General features: G+C 38.9%; 1 protein-coding gene across 6 annotated transcripts in view; it reads left to right on the top strand.

Annotated features, from left to right (window-relative positions):
- The window catches only part of eva1c (eva-1 homolog C (C. elegans)), a 123,607-nt gene extending 103,626 nt beyond the window's left edge, over positions 1-19,981 (top strand). For 3 of the 6 annotated variants that reach the window (XM_072260086.1, XM_072260091.1, XM_072260088.1), the window contains 4 exons: positions 1,933-2,076; positions 5,500-5,574; positions 6,647-6,739; positions 7,771-19,981. In XM_072260086.1, coding sequence (XP_072116187.1) covers positions 1,933-2,076; positions 5,500-5,574; positions 6,647-6,739; positions 7,771-8,195 — 737 coding nt within the window. In that variant the 3' untranslated portion in view covers positions 8,196-19,981. The remainder of the gene's footprint in view (positions 1-1,932; positions 2,077-5,499; positions 5,575-6,646; positions 6,740-7,770) is intronic. The other 3 variants (XM_072260087.1, XM_072260090.1, XM_072260092.1) reach the window with 3 other exon arrangements.
- The last annotated feature ends 3,860 nt before the right edge of the window (positions 19,982-23,841 follow it).

Genomic DNA, 23,841 nt, shown 5'->3' with positions numbered 1-23,841 from the left:
AGGAGGTGTGAGCCTAGTGTGATTGTGGAGATGCCAGGAGAGATACCAGGGTCTCTGTCTCTCTCTCTCTCTCTCTCTCTCGCTCTCGCTCTTGCACTTTCACTTGTTCTCATTCTCTAATTATATTACAAAAAAAATGGTATTTGGATTGGATGCAGAACTGATTTTACATTATAAAAATACCTAAAGCCTTATTTTCTTGTTAATTCAGGCTGTTTTTTCTGAACACATATTTTATTTTTAAGAACTTAAAATATTATCTGTAAATTCTTGAAGATTTTGAATTTTGTTGTAGATTCTATTCCACATGGTAAGGATTGCTAATGTATGTTTATCAAAGCTATACTGGTATGCAAATGATAATAAATTATTTAAGTGTTGCCAAAAGATTCACAGGGCAGACTGCATTTTTTAAATAACCAGTAAGTTCTGAAACTATTTTGTTTCATGTTGGTTTCAGTTATTTAACAGCTGATAATAAGCTAAAGCATTGTGAGACTGAATTTTTTTTTAAATTGCAGATACTGGAAATCCAAAATAAAAACAGAAAATGCAAGAAATACTCAGCAGGTCAGGCAGCATCTATGAAAAAAGAAGCAGTTAACGTTTAAGTTCTAGGATTCCTCACCAGTTCTGATGAAGAACTCTGAACCCGCAACATAAACTGATTCTCTTTCCATGTATGCTGTCTGGTCTTGTGAATATTTTTATGTGAGGCCGTGCTTGAAATGGTCACATACTACGCGCTGAGCTGAAAATATCAAACACTCCTTTGGTGATGTTTGGAGTAGATGTCGATATGAAACAAAAGTTACTTAAATCAGATAAAATCTGCCCTATAACTGTTAAGCAGAGCATCAGTATTGTAAACTGTACTGAGGAGGTAGTACAGACTTTAGGAGTTATCTGAGGGTCACAGCACAGACATTAGGATGGAGCAAAAAAATTAGAATGCAAGTGGATTTGCAACATTCTGCTACTAGACAGGTTTTCAATCTTAGCTGGAGAACAACACATGTTTGAGAAAAAGTGAGGAAATTGTTGTTTTAAAAGAAGGAAAGGCTTTAAACTTTGTATGTTGTGAGTTTTGAGAGAGAGGCAAGGAATAACACAAGCAGGCTTATTGTTGTTGTAATCCATGACAATGGTTTGTTGGACCACTGTCAGAAGTTCTAACAAAGCTAGTAATTAAGATCAAATTATTTAAAAGTGAATTAATCTCTGGTTTTATAGATTTTTTGCATTCTCCATGTAACAAGGGTGAAAAAATTGTGTAGTTTTAATTATGAATACACAAAATATTCTAACCAACGTATTTTTATAAAAAGGCACCTTACTTGATAGCACATTATTGCTTCTAGGTACCGTCTTAATAGGAGGCATATGAGGTGGCTTGTCCATAATCTTGAAATGGCCTAGAAACTTTCCTAATTTGGCTATGTATCAGTTGTGATTAGGAGAGGAGAAAACTTAGGACATTAAAATAAACATATTAAAAGGCACTGAAAAGGTAAAAAAAAAAAAATTCCGAATACTCAGAGAAAGTAATATAAAAAGTATAGTCCAAAATGTGGCCTGTTTGGATTTGCATTCATTCTTGGCCCCCTTCCATCAATTCATTCACTCACAAATATACCCTTTTGTAGTTGTTGGTTGCATTGGCAAGACCAGAGTCGTTGCTGTCTCTATATAAGACCATAAGACCATTAAATGTAGGAGCAGAAGTAGGCCATTCGGCCTGTCGAGTCTGCTCCACCATTCAATCATGGGCTGATCCAATTCTTCCAGTCATCCACACTCCCCTGCCTTCTCCCCATACCCCCATATTTGTGATTCTGAGCCCATCTGAAGATAGATTAAAAGTATACTTACACAACATATGTGAATTGTTCATGTATTTGTTAATTTATTTATTGTTTTCCTGTATTACAGAGTGTTTGTCACATAGTGCCTTGGAAGTTGTAGCAACAAGCTGTTATGGTAAACAAAACTGTAAAATTGTTGTCAGCAGCCACTATTTTGGAGACCCTTGTTTACCTGGAATGCAGAAGTATCTCAGTGTCATCTATATATGTGGTAAGAATGAGTCATTTCAGCATTAACATATTTATTTTGAGGGAGAAATGGTTCCGACTGCACAATAGATTTCTTTATTTCCTTCTGTGAGATTCGTGTAGATAGGCATTGAGCCAGTCACTAAAGCACCTGTGTCTCTGCTGTATAGCTCTATGACCAACTCGTATTTTATATCTTCATATTGCACTTTGAATTGTAGCTCAAATCTCTGTGCTGCAATTTCCCACACCAGCAAATTCCTAATCTTACTGATAGCTTTGATGTTGTGTTTGTCATAACTAATAAGGTTTAGTACTTTCGATACGGGATCTCATGGGATATTGAATCATTGAAGAATTCCTTTGGCCTCAGTGTGCTGGGAAATGCCAACAACACATAAAATTGCATGCCTTTCTCAGTGTAAGTGCCACCAAGTTTGGGAAATGCAAGCAGAAATGCTGGCTGAGCTTTACCAATGATTCATAACTGTGTTACATGCTGACCTTGGCATGGCAGAGGGTGTACTTGCTTTAATTTGCCACCGGTTGTACCAGGGAGCCTGCCTGGTGAACCTGCGGCAGGTTTAATCTGACACAGACCCTGAGCATATTCATCCAGATGGAGAGGAACAGTTGCCAGGGAGAAGGGTAGGATAGTTAATATACAGCATTTCATTTAAAGTTAATTCTACTTCCATGTTTTTATTTATTTAAAAGTGCTTTTAAGTTATCTTAATCTTTATTTTTGTAAACTTTTAATCATTTTATTTTTAATTGTTTCATTTCGTCTTAATATTTTTCAAATAATTTGACTGCTTCTGATGTCAGGAAAATTTAGCAGCATTTAAAATAATAAGTTGATTGGTTTGCCAGTGGTGAAAGTTCTTACAGGTATTATGTGATGACATTATGTTACTTAGCGTGCTTGGCCTCATCTGTGAGGATGTGGATGGCAACTAGCAGCAAGTCAGCATCAGTGGATCCACAAAAGATTATGTATAGGTTAGCAGTGAACATAAGTAACTTGCCACTGGCATTGGCAATAAGCTCCACACTGTAGGATTACTAATAATGATCAGGAAGCTGGAAGAGGACCATGAATGGGTAACCCATCCTTCTCAATGGCAGAGTTCAGCACTTAAGTGTAGCCAAAAGGGCTGAAATGCTTGCAATCATTCCTCAGCCAGACATATTGAATGAATGATCTTTCAAACCATAAGACATAGGAGCAGAATTAGCCTATTTGGCCCATTAAGTCTGCTCCACCATTTTCATGCATAAACTCAACCCCATTTTCATGCATAAAATATTTTCTAATATATGAATTCCCAAACCAAAGAGAAAATTAGGCATCTAGGAACAATAATACCTGCAAGTTCTTCGGAAGTCACATTGCTAATCAGGTTTGCAAAGATATCTTTATTTTTGGTGGATACCCCTTGTTAAATCATAATACTGGTGTGCCTTCAAGGATTGCACATTTCTGGAAGATAGCTCACCATCCTCTTTTTAGGGACATTTAGGCTTAGGCATGAAATGCTGACCTTGCCAGCAACATTCATAATCCACATGGGAATAAACTAATTCAACTCAATCAGGCAGCTCTTGAAAATCTAAATTCTTTCTTGTTTTAATATCCTTCGTTGGAGAGTTTACCTTATCATGCTGAAGAAATATAGTTCTGTTAAACGGTTCAATAACTGCATACTTGTGAATGATGAGTTTTATTTAACACACATCAGTCAACTATGAAGAATGTAATGTGATCTCGTGGATACAGATCCACAAGTCAGCCTTAAGAGTTGTCATTGATTATGATGACAAATTGTTACTTTAAAAGATGAAACAGAATGATCTAAACATTCATAGATTTGTGAAATTGAAATAAATGAAGTAAGGCTCCTGAACTAATTTCTGCTGATAGTAGTTAATTTATATAACAATACCAGTGATTACCTGTAGCTCTGCTATCCCATACATCACTGAACAAGTGGGCAGTATGTTCAGATTTACATGTCATAATGTTATTTATTTGCAAAGTTCCTGTAGATATATTCAGTATTTTTTAAACCACCAGTATTTAGGCACATATAGTTTTAGCAATATTTTCAAATGAATAGCACTTTATCTCTTCTTTACAAATGGTGTGATCAAATTAAAATCTAATATCAAATCATTTTGTTTTTACAACATCATGAAGACAAACACATCCAACATGATTATTTTCTTTCAAGTAAAAAAAGTTTATCCCTTTTGACTTTTGAATGTCTTCTAGAAAAGGAAAACGTTTGATCTTTTCATGTTATGGTTATAATTTTTATATACTTAAAAAAACTCAAAAGAACACGAGGTCAGTTTCCATAGAGTCTCATATTTTTATCCACCCATGACTCTAGAGGAGGCATATAAAAGGGCAGATTAAAAATATAGGGAGATTGAGTGAGTTTGTAAAATGGGAGAAAGCTTCAGAAATTGGGAAGAGTGACATTCATACAGTATAGCTATGTTTCATGGAAGTTCAAGGGTTACAAAACTGGCCAGGTACACTGGAAATGTTTAAACTTTTAGAGACTAGAAAGGCTTGGATGCAAGTTTTATCATTGATTGGGCATTCTGCGCTCAGCACTGTCCGGTATATCCAGTTTAAAATACAAAACGCCATATTTAGAGCCCTTTACAAATTGTACTATTCTCAATCTATGAAAGTTCAAGTGCAAAATGGTCAAGCAATGACAAAACTTGAATCCAATCTTTTCCCATCTCTAAAGTTTTAAAATTTCCAGTGATCTTGCCAGTTTTGTATCCCTTAAACTTCCATGGAACGTTCATAGAATCTCCAGTGGTAATTTGCTACTTATTTTTGCTCCTATGACATTTTAACAGGTCTGAATATAGTCTGTGAAAGCAGGGTTTAGAAATGTAATAAATTTATCTGTTTAAGTTTCAGTGATTCATTTGGGGAACTTCAATGTTTTTCCTGTGAAAATTGCAAGTTGTTCATTGATTTATTTTATATAAAAAAAAGTTACTGATTTGAAATTATAGCAACACACATCAAAGTTGCTGGTGAACGCAGCAGGCCAGGCAGCATCTCTATTTGATTTGAAATTATGTCTTGATTTGTATTTCACGCTGTCTCCTCTTAATAAAACTAAAACTCGTACAGTTTGTTCAGTATCTTCATATAATTAGAGTCATGTTATTGTCTCATTAAAGATAATTAGTGCAATATACCCTATGGTCCACAAGAGATAAGTGGTCAATTTACAGGAATGGCATGCAGTACAGCAATGCAAAGATTACCAACAGCTTATAGAGTCAATAATATGGCAAAATAAGAAAACTTCTTGTAGGGATCTTGTATGGTTTATATGCTCCATTAAGAGATAAATGAATACAGCTGCTATTTTTTATTTAATTGGTTTACTTTATAAATCTTTTTCAGTTTCCAAAATGTTGCTACAGGAAGCTGATCCAGGTTTGTCAGCTCTTCCCCCTTCATTGGTTTATAATAAAAATGGTAGGTTTATAACCAATTCTCTCTCATCTGAGGGTTCAGTCTCTGATAACATTGTATCTTGGGATAGGTATTGGCATTCTTTACAGAGTCATTTTAACATAACTGTTCAGTAATTGAATGTAATCAGCTGCCAGAAATAGTGGTGGAAGCAGACACAATTGTGACATTTAAGAGGTTTTTGGATAAACACGGGAATATGTAACAGATTGAGGGATACGGTTCAGGTGCAGGCAGAAGGGAATTAGTTTAATTTGGCATCATGTTCAGTACAGACTAAGTAGGCTGACAGGCCTGTTCCTGTGCTGTACTATTTGATGTACACTATGGAAACATATTCTACTTGAGCCCTGTGCCAGCATAAAAGTGTAAAACTGGAAAGTAGAGCTGTGCTTTCTCTATAAGTAAGGACTTTTCATATTGCAGAAGTCTCTATGCTGTCCTGTTGAATCTGTACATCCATAAGCCTTTGACATTTTTAGTCCCAACATCTACACACAGTTGATAATAGTAGGTGTAATCCGAACCCCTCGCCATTCCTGCTTTGAAATTTGTTGTCTTATATTAGATGTAACATGAAGCATTGAAACTGCTCAGCATATCTTTAAATAGAATGACAAGGGAATGAAATCCAGATATAACTTTAAGCGGTCCCTTTTACATGATCCAACAACCAGGTTGACCTCTCATTGACAGGCATTCTCTGAGCAGGAAAAGTTAGAATTTGAATGCTGCATCCCAAGGTCAGCAAAGGCATGAATTTCCCTGTACAAATTGTGGCAGAAATGTTTGGAATTGTGTTCATGCAATGACCTTGTCCTAGCAGCTTCAATAAAGGTCCTTAAGATATTTTTCAGATGGTTTTTCCAACATACAGCCAAGTAACACTGGTGAAATAAAAAATAAGGCAACTTGGTGATTTAGCTTAGTGCCGTTTATGGAACCTTTCCTTGCTCAGTATTTGTTGAAATACTGGTCACACTTTATAGTTATTTCATGACAAGTAAATCACTTTGAGATACAGCACTTCCTTTGCCAATTACGATTAATTTTCTTTACCTTTTTACATATGTAGCCAATAGGTCCTTGGGCCCTCAAGAATCCAGATATTCAATGAAAGAAGGAAAAATTGTCATCAGCACCCTCATTATATTTGCTTATATTAGAAGTAAGTGTTCATTATTTTAGTATACTCTAATCAATTTAGAGCTAATACTGTACTTCACAGTGATCTTGTGCAAGTGATCCTTGAAGAGATACTTGAACTAATCCAAGTTACAGAAGATATTGAACATCTCCAATATTTTCAGTTATATAAAACAAAATATGCGGTGTTTGTGTGCTAAATTATGTATGCTAGCATTGAAAACAAACTAAATCTTGTATGGTGGTAATTTGAATGTTTAACTCAAAAACCTCTCTGCAAGATTCAAATATTTAAATTATATATTTTACCAGATCTGACTAAAATAAATCAGGTGGATAAAAATATTGAAAAGCTTCATTATGTATCATTTTTCACTTAAATATTTCAAATATAAAAGCATGAACAGAGTGAGGTACAATATTGACTGGGTAAGAAATGATATTTATAAAGAAAAGCTACAAAAGTACTCTTCCCATAAACACATAAAACACAGACAGAACAGCACAGGAACAGGCATTTGGCCCGTGATGTCTTTGCCGATACGATGCCGAATTAAACTAAACCCAGCTGCTGCACACAATCTATACCCTTCCATCCTCACCATGTCCATTTGTCTCTCTAAATGTCTCTTAAATACCTCTGTCACATCTGCTTCCAACACTCCCCTGGCAATGCTTTTGAGACATCTACCATTCTCTATGAAAGTATATCATATTGTAAAGAGAAAAAAATTCCTGCTCTTTATCCAGCCTATAAACTATGATTTGAAAATGCAAGTCTTATTCAAGGGTATACATTTGTTTTCAGATGAATTGTCAAAATAATGATACAAAGCTTACTGAAAAATAGCTCTATGTAATGCAGATTTAACATGAAAGGAGCTAAAGTTCAAAGGATTAAAGATGTGCCATGTGATACAAAGTGGTTCAATTTGCTAGTCGATATAAAGTGCTCTGCTCCTTACTCTGCATAAGCAAGATCATATACTAATATCCTCTCTCCTCTATTTACGAATTGTATCAAATGATAGCACAATTTTTGTGTTGTTGCAGGTAACCCAGAAATGGTTGGTTTGCTGTTTGTATCCAGTGTATGCATTGGGTTAATCTTCACACTGTGTGCAATTGTGATTCAAGTATCCTGCAGAGTAGACATGCAAAAAACTTACCACAGGGAAATGGACTTACCGGAAACATACCACAGGAAAATGGACTGTTGTCAGGACAATTGTGACATTGAAGACAACAACCACAGTGATGAAGATGTAAGTACTAATGATGATGATGATGATGAAGAGAGCTCCTCAGACTTTACTTTTGAAGGATTAACAAAATTTTATGGGACTCCACGATCTAACAGTGCAGAAGCAGCTGAAATAGCTGAGAGGATAGAACGTCGAGACAGGATCATTCAAGAAATCTGGATGAATGGAGGTTCAGAAGTGCCTGTCATAAGGAACTTTAATCAGTATTACTGATAACAAAGGAAATCAAAGACATCAGTGTGAATGTATTGGCAATTTGACACGATGGACAGATTTTGACATAGTCTTTATTATATTGACAAAGTTATTTTAATTTTATTTCTATAGATCCCTCATTAGCTATAAGTTCCTTCTATGAAGGAAATTTATGTAAACTGCATTGTGATATTTTTAACAAGGTGAAACATTATGACCAGACCTCAGCTTCAGGGACACCACTGTGAATTCAGCAAGTTTACGGTAAATTTAAAATTTGCAGAACACTGTACACTGGATCAGACTAGACATTCTTCATAATAATTCTGAAACAGAGATGTATTCTATTATTGACCACATTAGATTCTTTAGGCCTATAGTTATACATTTCACTAGAGTCTGAATAAAGGGAGCATAAAGTTAAAAGAAAAGAGAATGGTTTCAATGTATCTCCTGCTAAAAATATTGCTTGCTCATAAAACTTATCACTGAACAGTTTGAATATATCTAATTGCAAATAAAGGCAGCAGCCGAGGTATTTATTTATTACTTGGTATACAGCATGAAATAGGCTCTTCCGGCCCTTCGAGCCGCCCCACCCAGCAACCCCCCCCCCCCAACTTAACCCTAGCCTAATCACGGGACAGTTTACAATGACCAATTAACCTACCAACTGGTACGTCTTTGGACTGTGGGAGGAAACCAGAGCACCCAGAGGAAACCCACATGGTCATGGGGAGAACATACAAACTTCTTACGGATAGCATCGGGAATTGAACCCAGGTCACTGGCACTGTAAGTCGTAGGGTTAACCACTATGCTACCATGCCCATCCATCTTCTAGTGTACCCCTGTTGTGTGGAAGTCCAACTTTTCACCAGCTGATGTGATGGCAAGATGGTGCGGGCATACATTGCCCACTCTCTGCACATATGCCTGCAGAGAATCTCAGGGTATGTATGTGGTGACATGTATGTACTCTGATATTACATTTTACTTTGAACTTTCATGATAGCAGCAGCTGATATTTAAATACTAGTATTTGCATCATTACAGTTTTACACAGTAATGATGCTAAGGCTGATTCTAAAATGGATTGAATGTGGTGGAAGAAATGGACAATTATTTGAAGGATTGAGAGTTGAGGATTATAAGTCATAGGAGCAAAACTAGGCCATCAAGTTTTCTCCATGATTCTGTCGTGGCTGATTTGTTATCACTCTCTTATTATGCCTTCTCCCCATAACCTTTGACACCCTGACTAATCAAGAACCTATCAACCTCCACTTTAAGTACACTCAATAACTTGGCTCTACAGCCACCTGTGGCAATGATTTCCACAGATTCACTGCCCTCAGGCCAAAGAAGTTCCTCTTTATCTCTGTTTTAAATGGACATTCCTCCAATCCAGAGGTTCCCAACCTTTTCCATACCATGGACCCCTACCATGAACTGAGGAGTCCATGGAACCCATGTTGGAGACCCCTGCTCTATTCTGAGGCTATGCCCTCTGGTCCTAGACTCACCAATATAGGAAACATTCTCTCCACATACACTCTATCTAGGCCTTCAATAATCAATAGGTTTCAATGATATCTCACCTTCATTCTTCTAAACTCCAGCAAGTACAGGCCCAGCGCTATCAAATGCTCCTCAGATGTTAACCCTTTCATTCCCAGAATCATACTTGAGAATCTCCTCTGGACCCTCTCCAATGCCAGCACATCTTTTCATAGATAAGGGGCCCAAAACTGCTCACAATACACCAAGTGCAATCTGATCAATGCCTTATAAAGACTCAGCATCACATCCTTGTTCTTATATTCTAATCCTCTCAAAATGATTGCTAACATTGCCTTTGCCATCTTTATCACTGGCTCAACCTGCAAGATAACCTATAGGGAATCTTGCATGAAGGCTCCCAAATCCCTTTGCACCTCTGAGTTTTGAAATTTCTTCCTGTTTAAAAAATAGTCTATACTTTTATTTTTTCTACCAAAGTGCATTAACCATACACTTCGCTACACTATATTCTGTCTGCCAGTTCTTTATCCATTCTCCCAATCTGTTTAATTCCTTCTGCAGACTTCCTGTTACCACAATAGCACCTGCCCCTCCACCTACCTTTGTATTGTCTGCAAAGTTGACCACAAAGCCATGAATTCCATCATCCAAATTGTTGGCATATAATGTGAAAAGAAGCAGTTCCAGTACTAACACCTGAGAAACACCACTGGTCACTGGCAGACAACCAAAATTGGCCTCCTTTATTCCAATTCTTTGCCTTCTGCCAGTCAGTCAATCTTCTGTCTTTCCTGTAATACTACAGGCTCTTTTCCTGTTAAGCAGCATCATGTGCAGCACCTTGTCAAAGGCCTTCTGAAAATGCAAGTAAACAACATCCACTGACTCTCTTTTGTTTAGCCTGTCTTATTTCCTCAAAGATTTCCATCAGTTTTGTCAGGCAAGAATTCCTCTAATGAAAACCATAAGGACTTTGGCTTAATTTATCATGTGCCTCCAATTACCCTGAAACCTCATCCTTAGTAATGGACTTCGACATCTTCTTAACCACTGATGTCAGGCTGACTGGCCTATAATTTCCTTTCTTCTGCCTCCCTCCTTTCTTAAAGAGTGAGTGACAATTGCAATTTTCCAGTCCTCTGGAACCATTCCAGAATCTAATGATTCTTGAAAGATCATTACTAATTCCTCCACAATCTCTTCAGCTGCCTCTTTCAGAACCCCGTTGTGTGGTCCATCTGATCTAGCTGACTTATTTACCTTCAGACCTTTTAGCTTGCAAAGCACCTTCTCCTTAGTTATAGCAACTGTACTCCTTCTGCCTCCTGATGCTCTTGAATTTCTGGCATACTGCTAGTGTCTTCCACAGTGAAGACTGCCACAAAGTACCTATCAAATTCATCTGTTATTTCTTTGTCCCTGATTACTACCTGTCCAGCATCATTTTCCAGCAGTCCGATATCCACTCTCACCTCTCTTTTACTCTTTATATATCTGAAAACTACGTGGGGAAGTGGCACTGAAGAGGAGTCAAAACCAGAGTAAATCAGACATGAGGAAATACCAGAGAAGGCAGATGCTTAAAAATGGATCAACACACAAAATGTTCAGCAGGTTAGGCAGCATCTAAATGGACAGTCAGTGTTTTGGCCTGACACTTTCATCTGGACTGAATGATAGAGTTGAGGGAGATAGCTATTCTCCACTCCCTTCTCTGTCACGACCCCACCCCCTCACCTGGATTGCCTGCCAACTCTTGCTGCACCTTCCCTCCACCTTTTTCATTAGTTATCTCCCCTCTTATCTTTCAGTCCAGATGAAAAGGCTTACTTGAAACACAACTGCCCACTTCCATCCATGGATGCTACCTGGAACACCGAGTTCCTCCAGTGTTCATGTTGTAGATCAGCCATGATCTTACTGGTTGGCAGGGCAGGCTCGAAGGGCCTGATGGTCTTCTTCTTTTGCTACCTTCTTGTGTTCTTGTGTCAAAATGTGTCTTTCAATTTAAGAAAAGATGAATACAATAGTTTAATCTACCAAATGGTATCTTGAAATATCTGCCCAGCCATTTTTGCTGTTTCGTTAGAACACATGTCAAAAAATGAACAATTAAGATTATGAAATCAGAAGACAGCCTCTCCTCTCTTGATTTTCTACTTTCAATTACAGTTTCCAGTTACTAGAAAGAGATCAGTTGAACTGTGTAAATTTGGATTTTACTCCATTCAGCCCCAGCAGGAAACTGGAAAATGATACAGGCACCAATATTTTCTGTGGTATTAGTTGAAGATTATTTCAGGAATTGCATATATATCCAAGAAATAATTATCATCGAGAAGCATTGGTACAATCTAATAAAAGGATGATCGAGGGCTAATTAAAATCACACTTGACTGCAGCTCCTGAAGATCCAGAAGGTCTGTAATATTCAATTAAGTTTTTAAAAAGTAATCAACTGACAGAACGTCCCTCAGGCTGAGATGCAAATCCGTATTGCATTCTTTTACCATGTCCTCTTTTGTTACTTCATGGTAGGGGTTCCCATCCTTTCTTCTGCCATAGACCCTTACCAGTAACTGAGGAGCCTGTAGGCCCCAGGTTGGGAACCCCAATGGGTTGTAGGTTTAAACATGCTTTGCAATTTTTATGAACTATGCATTGCAGCAATGTCAACAATACACATGTGTTTCCTTTAAAATATTAGGGCCATATTTAAACATATCATTGTTCATGCATTTTGTGTGTGTTGATTGTTCATGCAAGTTTGCTTATTGAAGATATTTTAAAGTGTTACTGTGATGCGCTGATGGTCTCAGGTGATCAACTAGGTTATATATTTTCTTCATACTAGCATAGATTTGTACACAAGTTTTGTATTACGATCTTGGAAGGGATTAATAGTTGGTATCTTGTTGCATAAGTTGATACACAGGAGGAAGAAGAAAGGAATCACAAACAAAAGTGCGAATATTGCGGGCTGCAATGCCTTGAGTATCATTTCAGGTGGTGAGGCAACATGTTTGGTACTGAAGCATCCTTCACATTATCAACAGCAAATTTAGCATTTATAGCTGAAGTGCCACAATTCATTTTGCCTTTCATGCTAAATGGGAAGACACTTGGTGTCATCAAAAATATATTTAAATGTACTTAAGTAGCATCCCAGCTGTGTGGCAAATATTTAAATAGAGACTGAACAGATGGACCTCTATGCATAAGGCTACAAGAAATAGGAACAGGAGAAGGCCATCAGGTTCTTCAAACTTGTCCTGGCATTTAATATCATTCTGGCTGATCAATGCTGGGCGCTACCCATCTTTGCCATTTCTTACGCCTATTCCTCAATCTGTCAAATATTTATCCACCTCCACTTTAAGTGCATCCAGGAATCCAACATCCACCGCCAATCAGGAATTCCAGAGATTCACTATGCTCTTTGAGAACAAGTTTCACTGTACCTCAAATCTAAATAACCAGCTCTTTATTATGAAGTTCTGTCCTCAGTTAAGCACTCTCTTGCAAGAACATCCCAACATCTATCCTTTCAAGCCCCTTTGTGAGTTTGTGATGGACCCTTCACCCATTACCCACCTGCTACTGTCTCCCAACCCCACCTCTCCCACTCTCCCACCTGGGCGACATTTTCCCATCAACCCCCTTCACACCTGTTTCTTACCAGCCCCTTCCTCATGCTTTCCTCTCACCTCTTTATGCTGGCCATCTCCCCTCTGCACTCCCAATCCTGATGCAGGGACTAAACCTGAACTGCTGACCATCCCTTTGCAACCTGACCTGCTGAGTTCTTTCTGAAGTTTTCCTTTTGCGCTAGATTATACCATCTTCAGTATCTTGAGTCTCTTGCCATTTTGTTTCTGAGCTGCTGTGCATTTCCAGAATTTTCTGCTTTTAATTTACAGTATATTCAAAGATTCAAGATTCAAGATTCAAAAAACTTTATTGTCATTCTAAGCATACATCAGCTCTGCAGGGCAGAATGAGACAGTGTTTCTCAGGAGCAGTGCAATCATAACATAACAAACGCAACACTAAATAATAAACATAACAATAAATAGTAAAACACAACAGCCACATGTCAGTTCAAATCAAGTTATAAGTGTCCAGTGCAAGTTAAAAGTGTCCAAAGCAGAGTCAGGTAGAACAGCTATTTAGCAGTCTGACTGCCTGTGGGAGGAAGCTGTTTAGTAGCCTTGTGGTTTTAGTTTTGATGCTCCTGTAACGTTTGCCTGATGGCAGAAGAACAAACAGTTCATGGAGAGGGTGTGAGGGGTCTTTAATGATGTACCGTGTCTTCTGGAGGCATCGACTCTGAAAGAGGTCTTGGACAGAAGGTAGGGAGACCCCAATAACCTTCTCTGCTCCCCTAACCACCCTCTGCAAGGCTTTTTTGTTGACAGCGCTGCAGCTGGAGTACCAGGTTGTGATGCAAAATGTCAGCATACTCTCAACCACGCCTCTGTAGAATATTGTTATCATCTGCAGTTGTTTGATTTAGTCTGTTTGCTGCTGACAGAGACGGTTAATATTTTGCCCCAGCTACACGAAGTTGGTTAGGGGAAGTTAAATAAGCATTCTTTTTTCTAAATATTATACACTAATTCTCACTTTAAAAAAGTTATCTGTGGATAAGGGAGCATATCACTTCCATCGTAACTACGCTACATTGGCATCATGTATCTTTTAGAATTGATTCTAAAGTTCTCTTAACATGATTTTAAAGCTCTCAATGGTCTGGGACCAGAATACATCACAGAATCACTTGCATTTTGTAATCCTGCTCAATGTCTCAGGTCTTCTTCTGCCACTCCCTGAAGTTTGAGTTATCTCCCTTAATAAAAAATTGACAGGTCAGCCTTTTTTTAAAAAAGAAACTACTCTCCTATACTGTGGAATTCAATACCTAAACCCATAAGAGTTGCAGACTCAGTTGACACTTCTAAACACCAGCTCAAAACCTATTTATTTAACCTTGCTTTCAGCTAACATCATTTTGTCCTTTATTTTTATATTTGCACTTTATCCCATTGTAAAGACCTTTCAATGTTGTTTGTATGAAAAATACTCTATAAATAGTTACTATGATGATGATGATGATTATTATTATAGGTTGATTTCTGTGATCAATGTGGTTAATGATTTGATATTAATTGAGGAATATTGGCTGTGGCTGATTCCTTCTGGAGCAGGAGTTCCCAATCTGGGGTCCACAGACTCTTCGGCTAATGGTAGGGGTTTTACAGCATAAAAAAGTTTGGAATCCCCTGCTCTGGAGAAATCATGATGATAAAAAGATTTATGGAATATAAAACAAAGCAGGTAGAAATTAGAAGTCAAGTGTCACCCGTGGAGATCAAAGTTTTATGTAGATGTTTCAGTTAGAGGTTCTTTATCAGAACTTTGTACAACTTTTGCCTCCACAGATGGTGCTGAAGTCTTCCACAACCCTGTTTTAGTGTTCCACATTTTAGCATGTGCAGTCTATTTTCCCTTTAGAAGAAAATTCACCAACTTTCATACATACAGAAACTTAAAGTGCATTAAAATTCCAAGATTTGAATCATTGATTTCACTACACATCCAATACTGCTTTCTGCATTTAAACCATTTAACAGGACAGGTCAAGTTAATATGATTTTGGAAGAAATGCTGACCAGAAAAAAATCTTGAATTTGCTTATGCATGGCATGAGAATAATGATTGAGCACAGGTGACCATAGGATCATGCATAATTGCAGTACCTTTCATCATTGAACAGCCTATTAACTATTATTAAGTGTTGGCATGATAAGTAGACAATTAGCTAAAGAACTGAACTCTTCAAATGTGATAGTCTCGTTCAAGACTTTAGACAAACCATACTTGCAATTGAAGGAATATGTTGCTGATATCAAACAATGAGGAAAATTTAATTACAAAAATATAGTCAATCATGAAAGCTGTGCCACTTTTTTGAAATACTTCATAGATGAGGAAGGAATGTGTCACATGAGAACAGCTGAATAGAATTTCTGCTCCAGCTACATCAGAACCAATTCTGTTCTTGTTGAATCATGAAATATGTTAAGTGCCAAGAAAGTGATGAAATTGTCAAGGGAGCCACAGGAGAACCACGGTGATATAATGCTTCTACTATGATGTGAAAGAGGATTCTGCAAAGAAAGCTCATCAAAAGAAATCCAGAACAATCCATGCACAGTACTCCAGGGAGAACCAGTTAGCAATTGTGTACACAGCCCTTCAGCTGCAGGATTTGATCAACTATCAAACATAGTTTTGACTGAATTCCTGGCCCTATCCTTCATAAAAGTTCCAAAAGTTTATGGAGGTGGGTAAAATTACATTTTTGTGTTGTCTGGGTAGAGCAAATTATTAACATCTCTCACAATTTACGATGTATGAATATTCACTAATCCTTAACTGCTCCAATGACCAGAGTTAAATTGTATTCTGAAGGTTGCGAGCTGGGGCAGTTGTTTCTGTGCCACTGCAACTACTGCACCAGCGACGGCAAATATTAGAACAGGGAGACTCAAATGTTTTAATGTTTGTTAGTTGTCATTTTGCTGGTAGTCTCTGATTGCGCTTAAAACAAGCCACTTATGTATTATGTGAATTTGTTTCCATTCTTTTGCTGGAGGAATTCAGGTTAACAACAAAAATGCTGCGTTGCAGCTGAGCAGTAGAATTGTTATGCAATCAAGACTGACTGCAAATATGAAAATATCTTGCTTTAAATGTATCCAGAGTCAATTGCCCTTCTTTCAATTCAAAGACCAATAGGTTATTTAAGCTTTTGGCTGGAGAAACAGGGAATAGTGAGGTCTAAGAAATGAAGCACAGAGAATGGGAAGGGGGTAGATGGAAATGAGCCAGAAGTGAGTAGTGTTACATACCTCACGGAGATCTGTGATTTTTTTTTTGTGTGAGAATGATGTAATGGTCTTTTGGAGGTCACCTGATGTAAGTTTCCCGCCGATGTGAGGTCACGTGATGACATGTGCACCACGGGTATATAAGGGAAGACCTCAGATGACGCAGTTAGTTTTTAGTTTTCCAGCTAGAACGTTAATGTGTTTCCGTTTCTGTTGCGTATTTATTTTATGACGCAGTTTCATTTTTAAAATGGAGTGTTATATTCTGTTGCAAGGTACAATAGTGCTGGATTGGCAATTTTTGCTAGATGTGTTGATGTAACTTTTTCCAGTAGTGTGGGAGAGTGAAGACTTTATCGAAGTAGGGGATCTGAAGGATGAAGAGAAGTTGGTATCCTTTGGCAGTTTAACAAAGGATTGACCTTATTGAGTCTTCGTTAAAGTAGCGACCTGCATCGAAGATAACTCTTGCCAAAAGAGAAAGGAAGTTCATGCAAAGGTTTGCTCTCTCTAAAAGAAATTAAGGTCAGTTGTTTTAACATAGAACATAGAACAGTACAGCATAGTACAGGCCTTTTGGCCCACAATGTTGTGCTGACCCTCAAACCCTGCCTCCCATATAAGCCCCCACCTTAAATTCCTCCATATACCTGTCTAGTAGTCTCTTAAACTTCACTAGTGTATCTGCCTCCACCACTGACTCAGGCAGTGCATTCCACGCACCAACCACTCTCTGAGTGAAAAAACTTTCCTCTAATATCCCTCTTGAACTTCCCACCCCTTACCTTAAAGCCATGTCCTCTTGTATTGAGCAGTGGTGCCCTGGGGAAGAGGCACTGGCCATCCACTCTATCTATTCGTCTTATTATCTTGTACACCTCTATCATGCCTCCTCTCATCCTCCTCCTCTCCAAAGAGTAAAGCCCTATCTCCCTTAATCTCTGATCATAATGCATACTTTCTAAACCAGGCAGCATCCTGATAAATCTCCTCTGTACCCTTTCCAATGCTTCCACATCCTTCCTATAGTGAGGTGACCAGAACTGGACACAGTACTCCAAGTGTGGCCTAACCAGAGTTTTATAGAGCTGCACCATTACATTGCAACTCTTAAACTTTATCCCTCAACTTATGACAGCTAACACCCCATAAGCTTTCTTAACTACCCTATCCACCTGTGAGACAACGTTCAGGGATCTGTGGACATGTACCCCGAGATCCCTCTGCTCCTCCACACTACCAAGTATCCTGCCATTTACTTTGTTCTCTGCCTTGGAGTTTGTCCTTCCAAAGTGTACCACCTCACACTTCTCTGGGTTGAACTCCTTCTGCCACTTCTCAGCCCACTTCTGCATTCTATCAATGTCTCTCTGCAATCTTTGACAATCCTCTACACTATCTACAACACCACCAACCTTTGTGTCATCTGCAAACTTGCCAACCCACCCTTCTACCCCCACATCCAGGTCGTTAATAAAAATCACGAAAAGTAGAGGTCCCAGAACAGATCCTTGTGGGACACCACTAGTCACAATCCTCCATTCTGAATGTACTCCCTCCACCACCACCCTCTGCCTTCTGCAGGCAAGCCAATTCTGAATCCACCTGGCCAAACTTCCCTGGATCCCATGCCTCCTAACTTTCTGAATAAGCCTACCGTGTGGAACCTTGTCAAATGCCTTACTAAAATCCATATAGATCACATCCACTGCACTACCCTCATCTATATGCCTGGTTACCTCCTCAAAGAACTCTATCAGGCTTGTTAGACACAATCTGCCCTTCACAAAGCCATGCTGACTGTCCCTGATCAGACCATGATTCTCTAAATGCCTATAGATCCTATCGCTAAGAATCTTTTCCAACAGCTTTCCCACCACAGACGTAAGGCTCACTGGTCTATAATTACCCGGACTATCCCAACTACCTTTTTTGAACAAGGGGACAACATTCGCCTCCCTCCGATCCTTCGGTACCATTCCCGTGGACAACGAGGACATAGATCCTAGCCAGAGGCTCAGCGATCTCTTGGCTTGCCTCGTGGAGCAGCCTGGGGAATATTCCGTCAGGCCCCGGGGACTTACCCGTCCTAATGTATTTTAACAACTCCAACACCACCCCTCCCTTAATATCAACATGCTCCAGAACATCAACCTCACTCATATTGTCCTCACCATCATCAAGTTCTCTCTCATTTGTGAATACAGAAGAGAAGTATTCATTGAGGACCTTGCTCACTTCCACAGCCTCCAGGCACATCTTCCCACCTTTATCTCTAATCGGTCCTACCTTCACTCCTGTCATCCTTTTTTCTTCATATAATTGAAGAATGCCTTGGGGTTTTCCTTTACCCTACTCGCCAAGGCCTTCTCATGCCCCCTTCTTGCTCTTCTCAGCCCCTTCTTAAGCTCCTTTCTTGCTTCCCTATATTCCTCAATAGACCCACCTGATCCTTGCTTCCTAAACCTCATGTATGCTGCCTTCTTCCACCTGACTAGATTTTCCACCTCACTTGTCACCCATGGTTCCTTCACCCTACCATTCTTTATCTTCCTCACCGGGACATATTTATCCCTAACATCCCGCAAGAGATCTCTAAACATCCACCACATGTCCATAGTACTTTTCCCTGCAAAAACATCATCCCAATTCACACCCGCAAGTTCTAGCCTTATAGCCTCATAATTTGCCTTTTCCCCAATTAAAAATGTTCCTGTCCTCTCTGCTTCTATCCTTTTCCATGATAAGGCCAGGGAGTGGTGGTCACTGTCCCCCAGATGCTCACCCACTGAGAGATCTGTGACCTGACCCGGTTCATTACCTGGTACTAGATCTAGTATGGCATTCCCCCTGGTCGGCCTGTCCACATACTGTGATTTCCTGCATGGTGAATCCTTTGGACAGAACCAACAGGAAAGTCGCGTCTATGAAGAAATCCTTCTCCAGAGAAGTCTCTCCAAATTGAAGGTATAAATCTGTTGGACTTTCAAATATTCCATTTTAAAAACTATATCTGACTTTCCCACTTTAAGAACTGTTTTCGCATTTAACGCTTTAAGAACCAGTGCCGAGTGACGATTTGTTGAACGGCTGCATAGCGGTTAACTTCCAGTTAAGTTTTTCATTTGTTTTTATTATTTATCCGTGTTTAATAAATGTTTGGTTGTTTTTATATAACCTGTCTTGATTGATATTCATTGTTGCCGGTTACGTAACAGTAGTAAGAGTACGAATTCCTTGTGTGACTGTTTAAGTTGATGTTAACTGTCAGTTTTGCGATGCAAATACCTGGACTCTGAGGTTAAATTATGAGATATGATTGCAACAAATGGGATTGTATTCTTTGGACTTCAATTTATTCTATAATAAAGAGACAATTTGTTTGATGTTAGGATATAAGAGTTTCAACTGGTTAGGAATCCTTAAAGATAAAATCTTAAGATCTAAGACTGATTTTTCAAAAGTTAAGAAACATTTTTAAACACATGATGGAAGAGATTTGACATGCTCACTTCTTGCTGCTGCCTTTGGGAAGGAGGTTCAGGAACCTTAGATCCCATATCACCCGCAATGTTTTGTAACTTCAAAACATAAGACTAATTGAAAGAAAAACACGGGCACCAGGGATAACTCATGTACGTTTAGTTTTACTTTAGCAAAGCGCACGTACTGTAAGGTGACGTGACATATGCCATTTATGTACTTTCACCTATAATCCATAATCAAAGAATACTTTTCTTTTTCAATCTTTTTATTAATTTCAAAATATAGAAACAAAACATAGCAATAATACAGATAATATGAGATGCATTGTTACATTTAAAAAAAGAGTAATTGCAAAACCAAATAGTGGAAATTACCAAAACTCCCATACATGTAGAACTGATCACGGATAATATAAAGCAAAAAAAAAGGAAAAAGAAAGAAAAAGAGAAAAAAAAACCCATCCCAAAAGAAAAAAAAACAACTAAACTAAAAGACTTGGGCAAAACTAACAACTTAAAAATGGAAAAGAAGAAAACCTCAGTGTCGACGATTCCATTCCCCTCCAACAACAGTACAGAGAAATAAAACAAGTTTGGAAATGATCAAATTACATCAAATGAAAATGCTGAATAAATGGCCTCCAAATTTTTTCAAACTTAATAGAAGGGTCATAAACTGCACTTCTAATTTTCTCCAGATTCAAATACACCATAGTTTGTGAAAACCAATGAAATACAGTAGGAGGGTTGATTTCTTTCCAATTCAACAAAATGGACCTTCTAGCTATTAAAGTAAGAAATGCAACCATCCTTCGTGATAAAGAGGTTAAATTATTTGAGTCTATCATTGGTAGTCCAAAGATAGCAGTAATTGGATGAGGTTGTAAGTCTATATTTAGGACCGTTGAAATAATATCAAAAATATCTTTCCAATATTTCTCCAACAAGGGACATGACCAAAACATGTGAGTTAAAGAAGCAATCTCAGACTGGCATCTGTCACATATTGGATTAATATAAGAGTAATAATGAGATACTTAATTGAACAATATATTTATAATATTACTCAAATATTACTGAATACACAACACTCCTCCCTGCCTTGCTATAAACTCCAACTCAATATGGAATGCATCTGTTTGTATACATATTTACAGTATACTATATAATACAACTACTACATAGACAACCACACCATAGTAAATTCTAAATTGTCTCATTCAGACCTAAAGATTTAATCACTTTGGAAGATTTCTTACTCTTGTGGGATAAGATCTTTCTTGGCGGGGGCAGGAGGGGTCGCTGCTTTGCAGGTGAGACTTGAGGCTCTGGGCTTCCTCCATGGTGATTACAGGAGTTGACTCTGGGACTGCAGGAAGTGATTCTCAGAGGTCTGGACACCTTTCTTCTCTAACAATTGACTCTGCTTTCCTCAACTGATCGATATAGCATCTTTAGACACAATCTCCTCTGTGCAGGAGAGTGGTCCAGTTCTGTCCTTAATTTTTCCAAGTACCCACTTTTGATCAGCTCTGTAGTCCCTCGCCAGAATGGCTAGTCCGGGAGCAAAACATCAAATTGCCTTGTTTGAGGACTTCTCAATTTGCGTCATCTATTTTTCCTGCATACTCCTGAGACTGTGTTTGAGGAGATCCAAGCGTGAGTGCAAGGGACATCCCAGGAACAATATAGCTTGTGAGTTATTGGTTGTGGAGTGCGCTGCATTGTGGTATGCAACAACGAAGTTGGTGGGCTTCTGGTTCAGCGTTAGTGCTGTGTGTTCTGCTGATGTTGCTCACTGTGTGTTATTTAGCTCCTGACAAACCCTTCCTCCAAGCCATGTGTAGCTGGGTGATACGGTGCAGAAGTAATGTGTCTTATTCCATTCATTTTCAGGGATGACTGAAACTGTTCCATGCTCCATTCTCACTGACCAGGTGTTCTGGAACACCAGTCCATGAAATAGACTTCTCAACACATCAATAGTGAGCAAAGCTGTATTGGAGGCTATTGGGAACACCTCTTGGCACTTTGTACCTGTACCCACTACTAACAAGAAATTTGCACCTGTGAATGGTCCAGCAAAATCCACATGAATCCTCTGACAGGGCAATAAATGTCATTCCCAGGGACGGAAAAGCGTTGCTCTTGGCATCTTCTGGACATCTCGGCTTCCTGAATAGTGCATAGCAAGTTGTCCTAACCCAGGCTGTTCATAAAAGCTTCGAGCCATTTTGACCATGCCTCGATGCTCGGCATGTAGCTCCTTCAGCACTTCAGCTCTCAGTTTGGATGATACGACACTCAATCCCCACATAAGGCAACCCATGGCATGGTCAAGCGTAGTAAAAATGAAGGAACTGGAATTTCTGCTGTGCGTTCCAGCCATTTAGCACCTTCTGCTGCATCAGGCCACATGGCCCTGAGACAGTGTGGGGTCTCTTCTAGTTTCGCTTTGGATCATCTCTGTTAAGATGTGGAAACTTTAATTTGCATTAGATTATGAAGACACGCAGTCCTCTTTTATTGTCATTTAGTAATGCAAGCATTAAAAAATGATACAATATCCCTCCGGTGTGATATCACAGAAACATAGGACAGACCAAGACTGAAAAAACTGACAAAACCACATAATTATAACATATAGTTACAACAGTGCAACAATACCATAACTTGATGAAGAAGTCCATGAGCACAGTAAAAGTTCAAAGTCTCTCAAATGTCCCACATCTCACACAGACGGGAGAAGGAAGGATAACTCTCCCTGCCATGCCGACCACAGTCCGATTCTGAGTCATCCGAAAACTTCGAGCTCTGGTCAGCTCTCCGACACCGAGTACTGAGCGCCATCTCTGTCTGAATGATTCAACCTCCACCTCGGGCTCCAACAGCAGGCAAAGCCGGGGGTTTTGAGGCCTATCCTCCGAAAGATTCTCGACCATGCAGTAATGACAGCAGTGAACGAGCGTTTCAGAAATTTCTCCAAATGTTCCTCTATGCTTTCACATCCACTGTCCATCAAATCAGAATTTTCCACGGCCGCTATTTAACAGATACGATATCATTTTTCACCAGAGGGCTGCGCACGCACGCGGTGTGCTGCTCTCTCTCCTCCCGCCGTAGGGAAATGCATCGAGAGGTGTCCTGTAATTTTTTTTAAGATATTTCCTTTTCCAATGGTAAACTGTTCAGTCCATCAGCATTTCCATGATTATTGTCCTCTTGAATCTGATCTTGTAATTGTGTCCTCTGAGAAACAGAATCCATCTCTGCATTCAGTCTGCTGCGGTTAGTGGAACACCCTTCTGCGGATTGAAAATGGACACCAGTGGTTGATGATCAGTAATGAGGATAAACTCTCTCCCATACAAGTGCTGGCTGAAATGTTTTACACTCCAAACCAGACTCAAGGTCTCTCTGTCAACCTGTGCAAAATTTTTCTCTGCTGCTGTAAGGGAACATGATGCAAAGACTATGGAGTATTCACTTCCATCACTCAGAACATGTGATATGACTGCACCGATACCATAAGGCAGGGATGGCCAACCTATGGCGCATGCGCTAAAAGTGGTGCATTGGATGATTAGAAGTGGTGCATTGCACCCCAGTGATAATAATAATTAAAAAAAAGTAAGCCTACTCATGCAAAAAGTATTAACCAAAAACCGATTTGTAGAAAAAAAAAGATCCATAACAGGAATTCGAGTGGCTCAGAGCTAGAAATGGATTTTACTGAGAATAAATCTAAAACTTAGCAATTAT

Source organism: Mobula birostris, chromosome 6, assembly GCF_030028105.1.
Source record: "Mobula birostris isolate sMobBir1 chromosome 6, sMobBir1.hap1, whole genome shotgun sequence".
Classification (NCBI taxonomy): domain Eukaryota; kingdom Metazoa; phylum Chordata; class Chondrichthyes; order Myliobatiformes; family Myliobatidae; genus Mobula; species Mobula birostris.
This window is presented reverse-complemented; position numbering and strand designations above follow the sequence as displayed.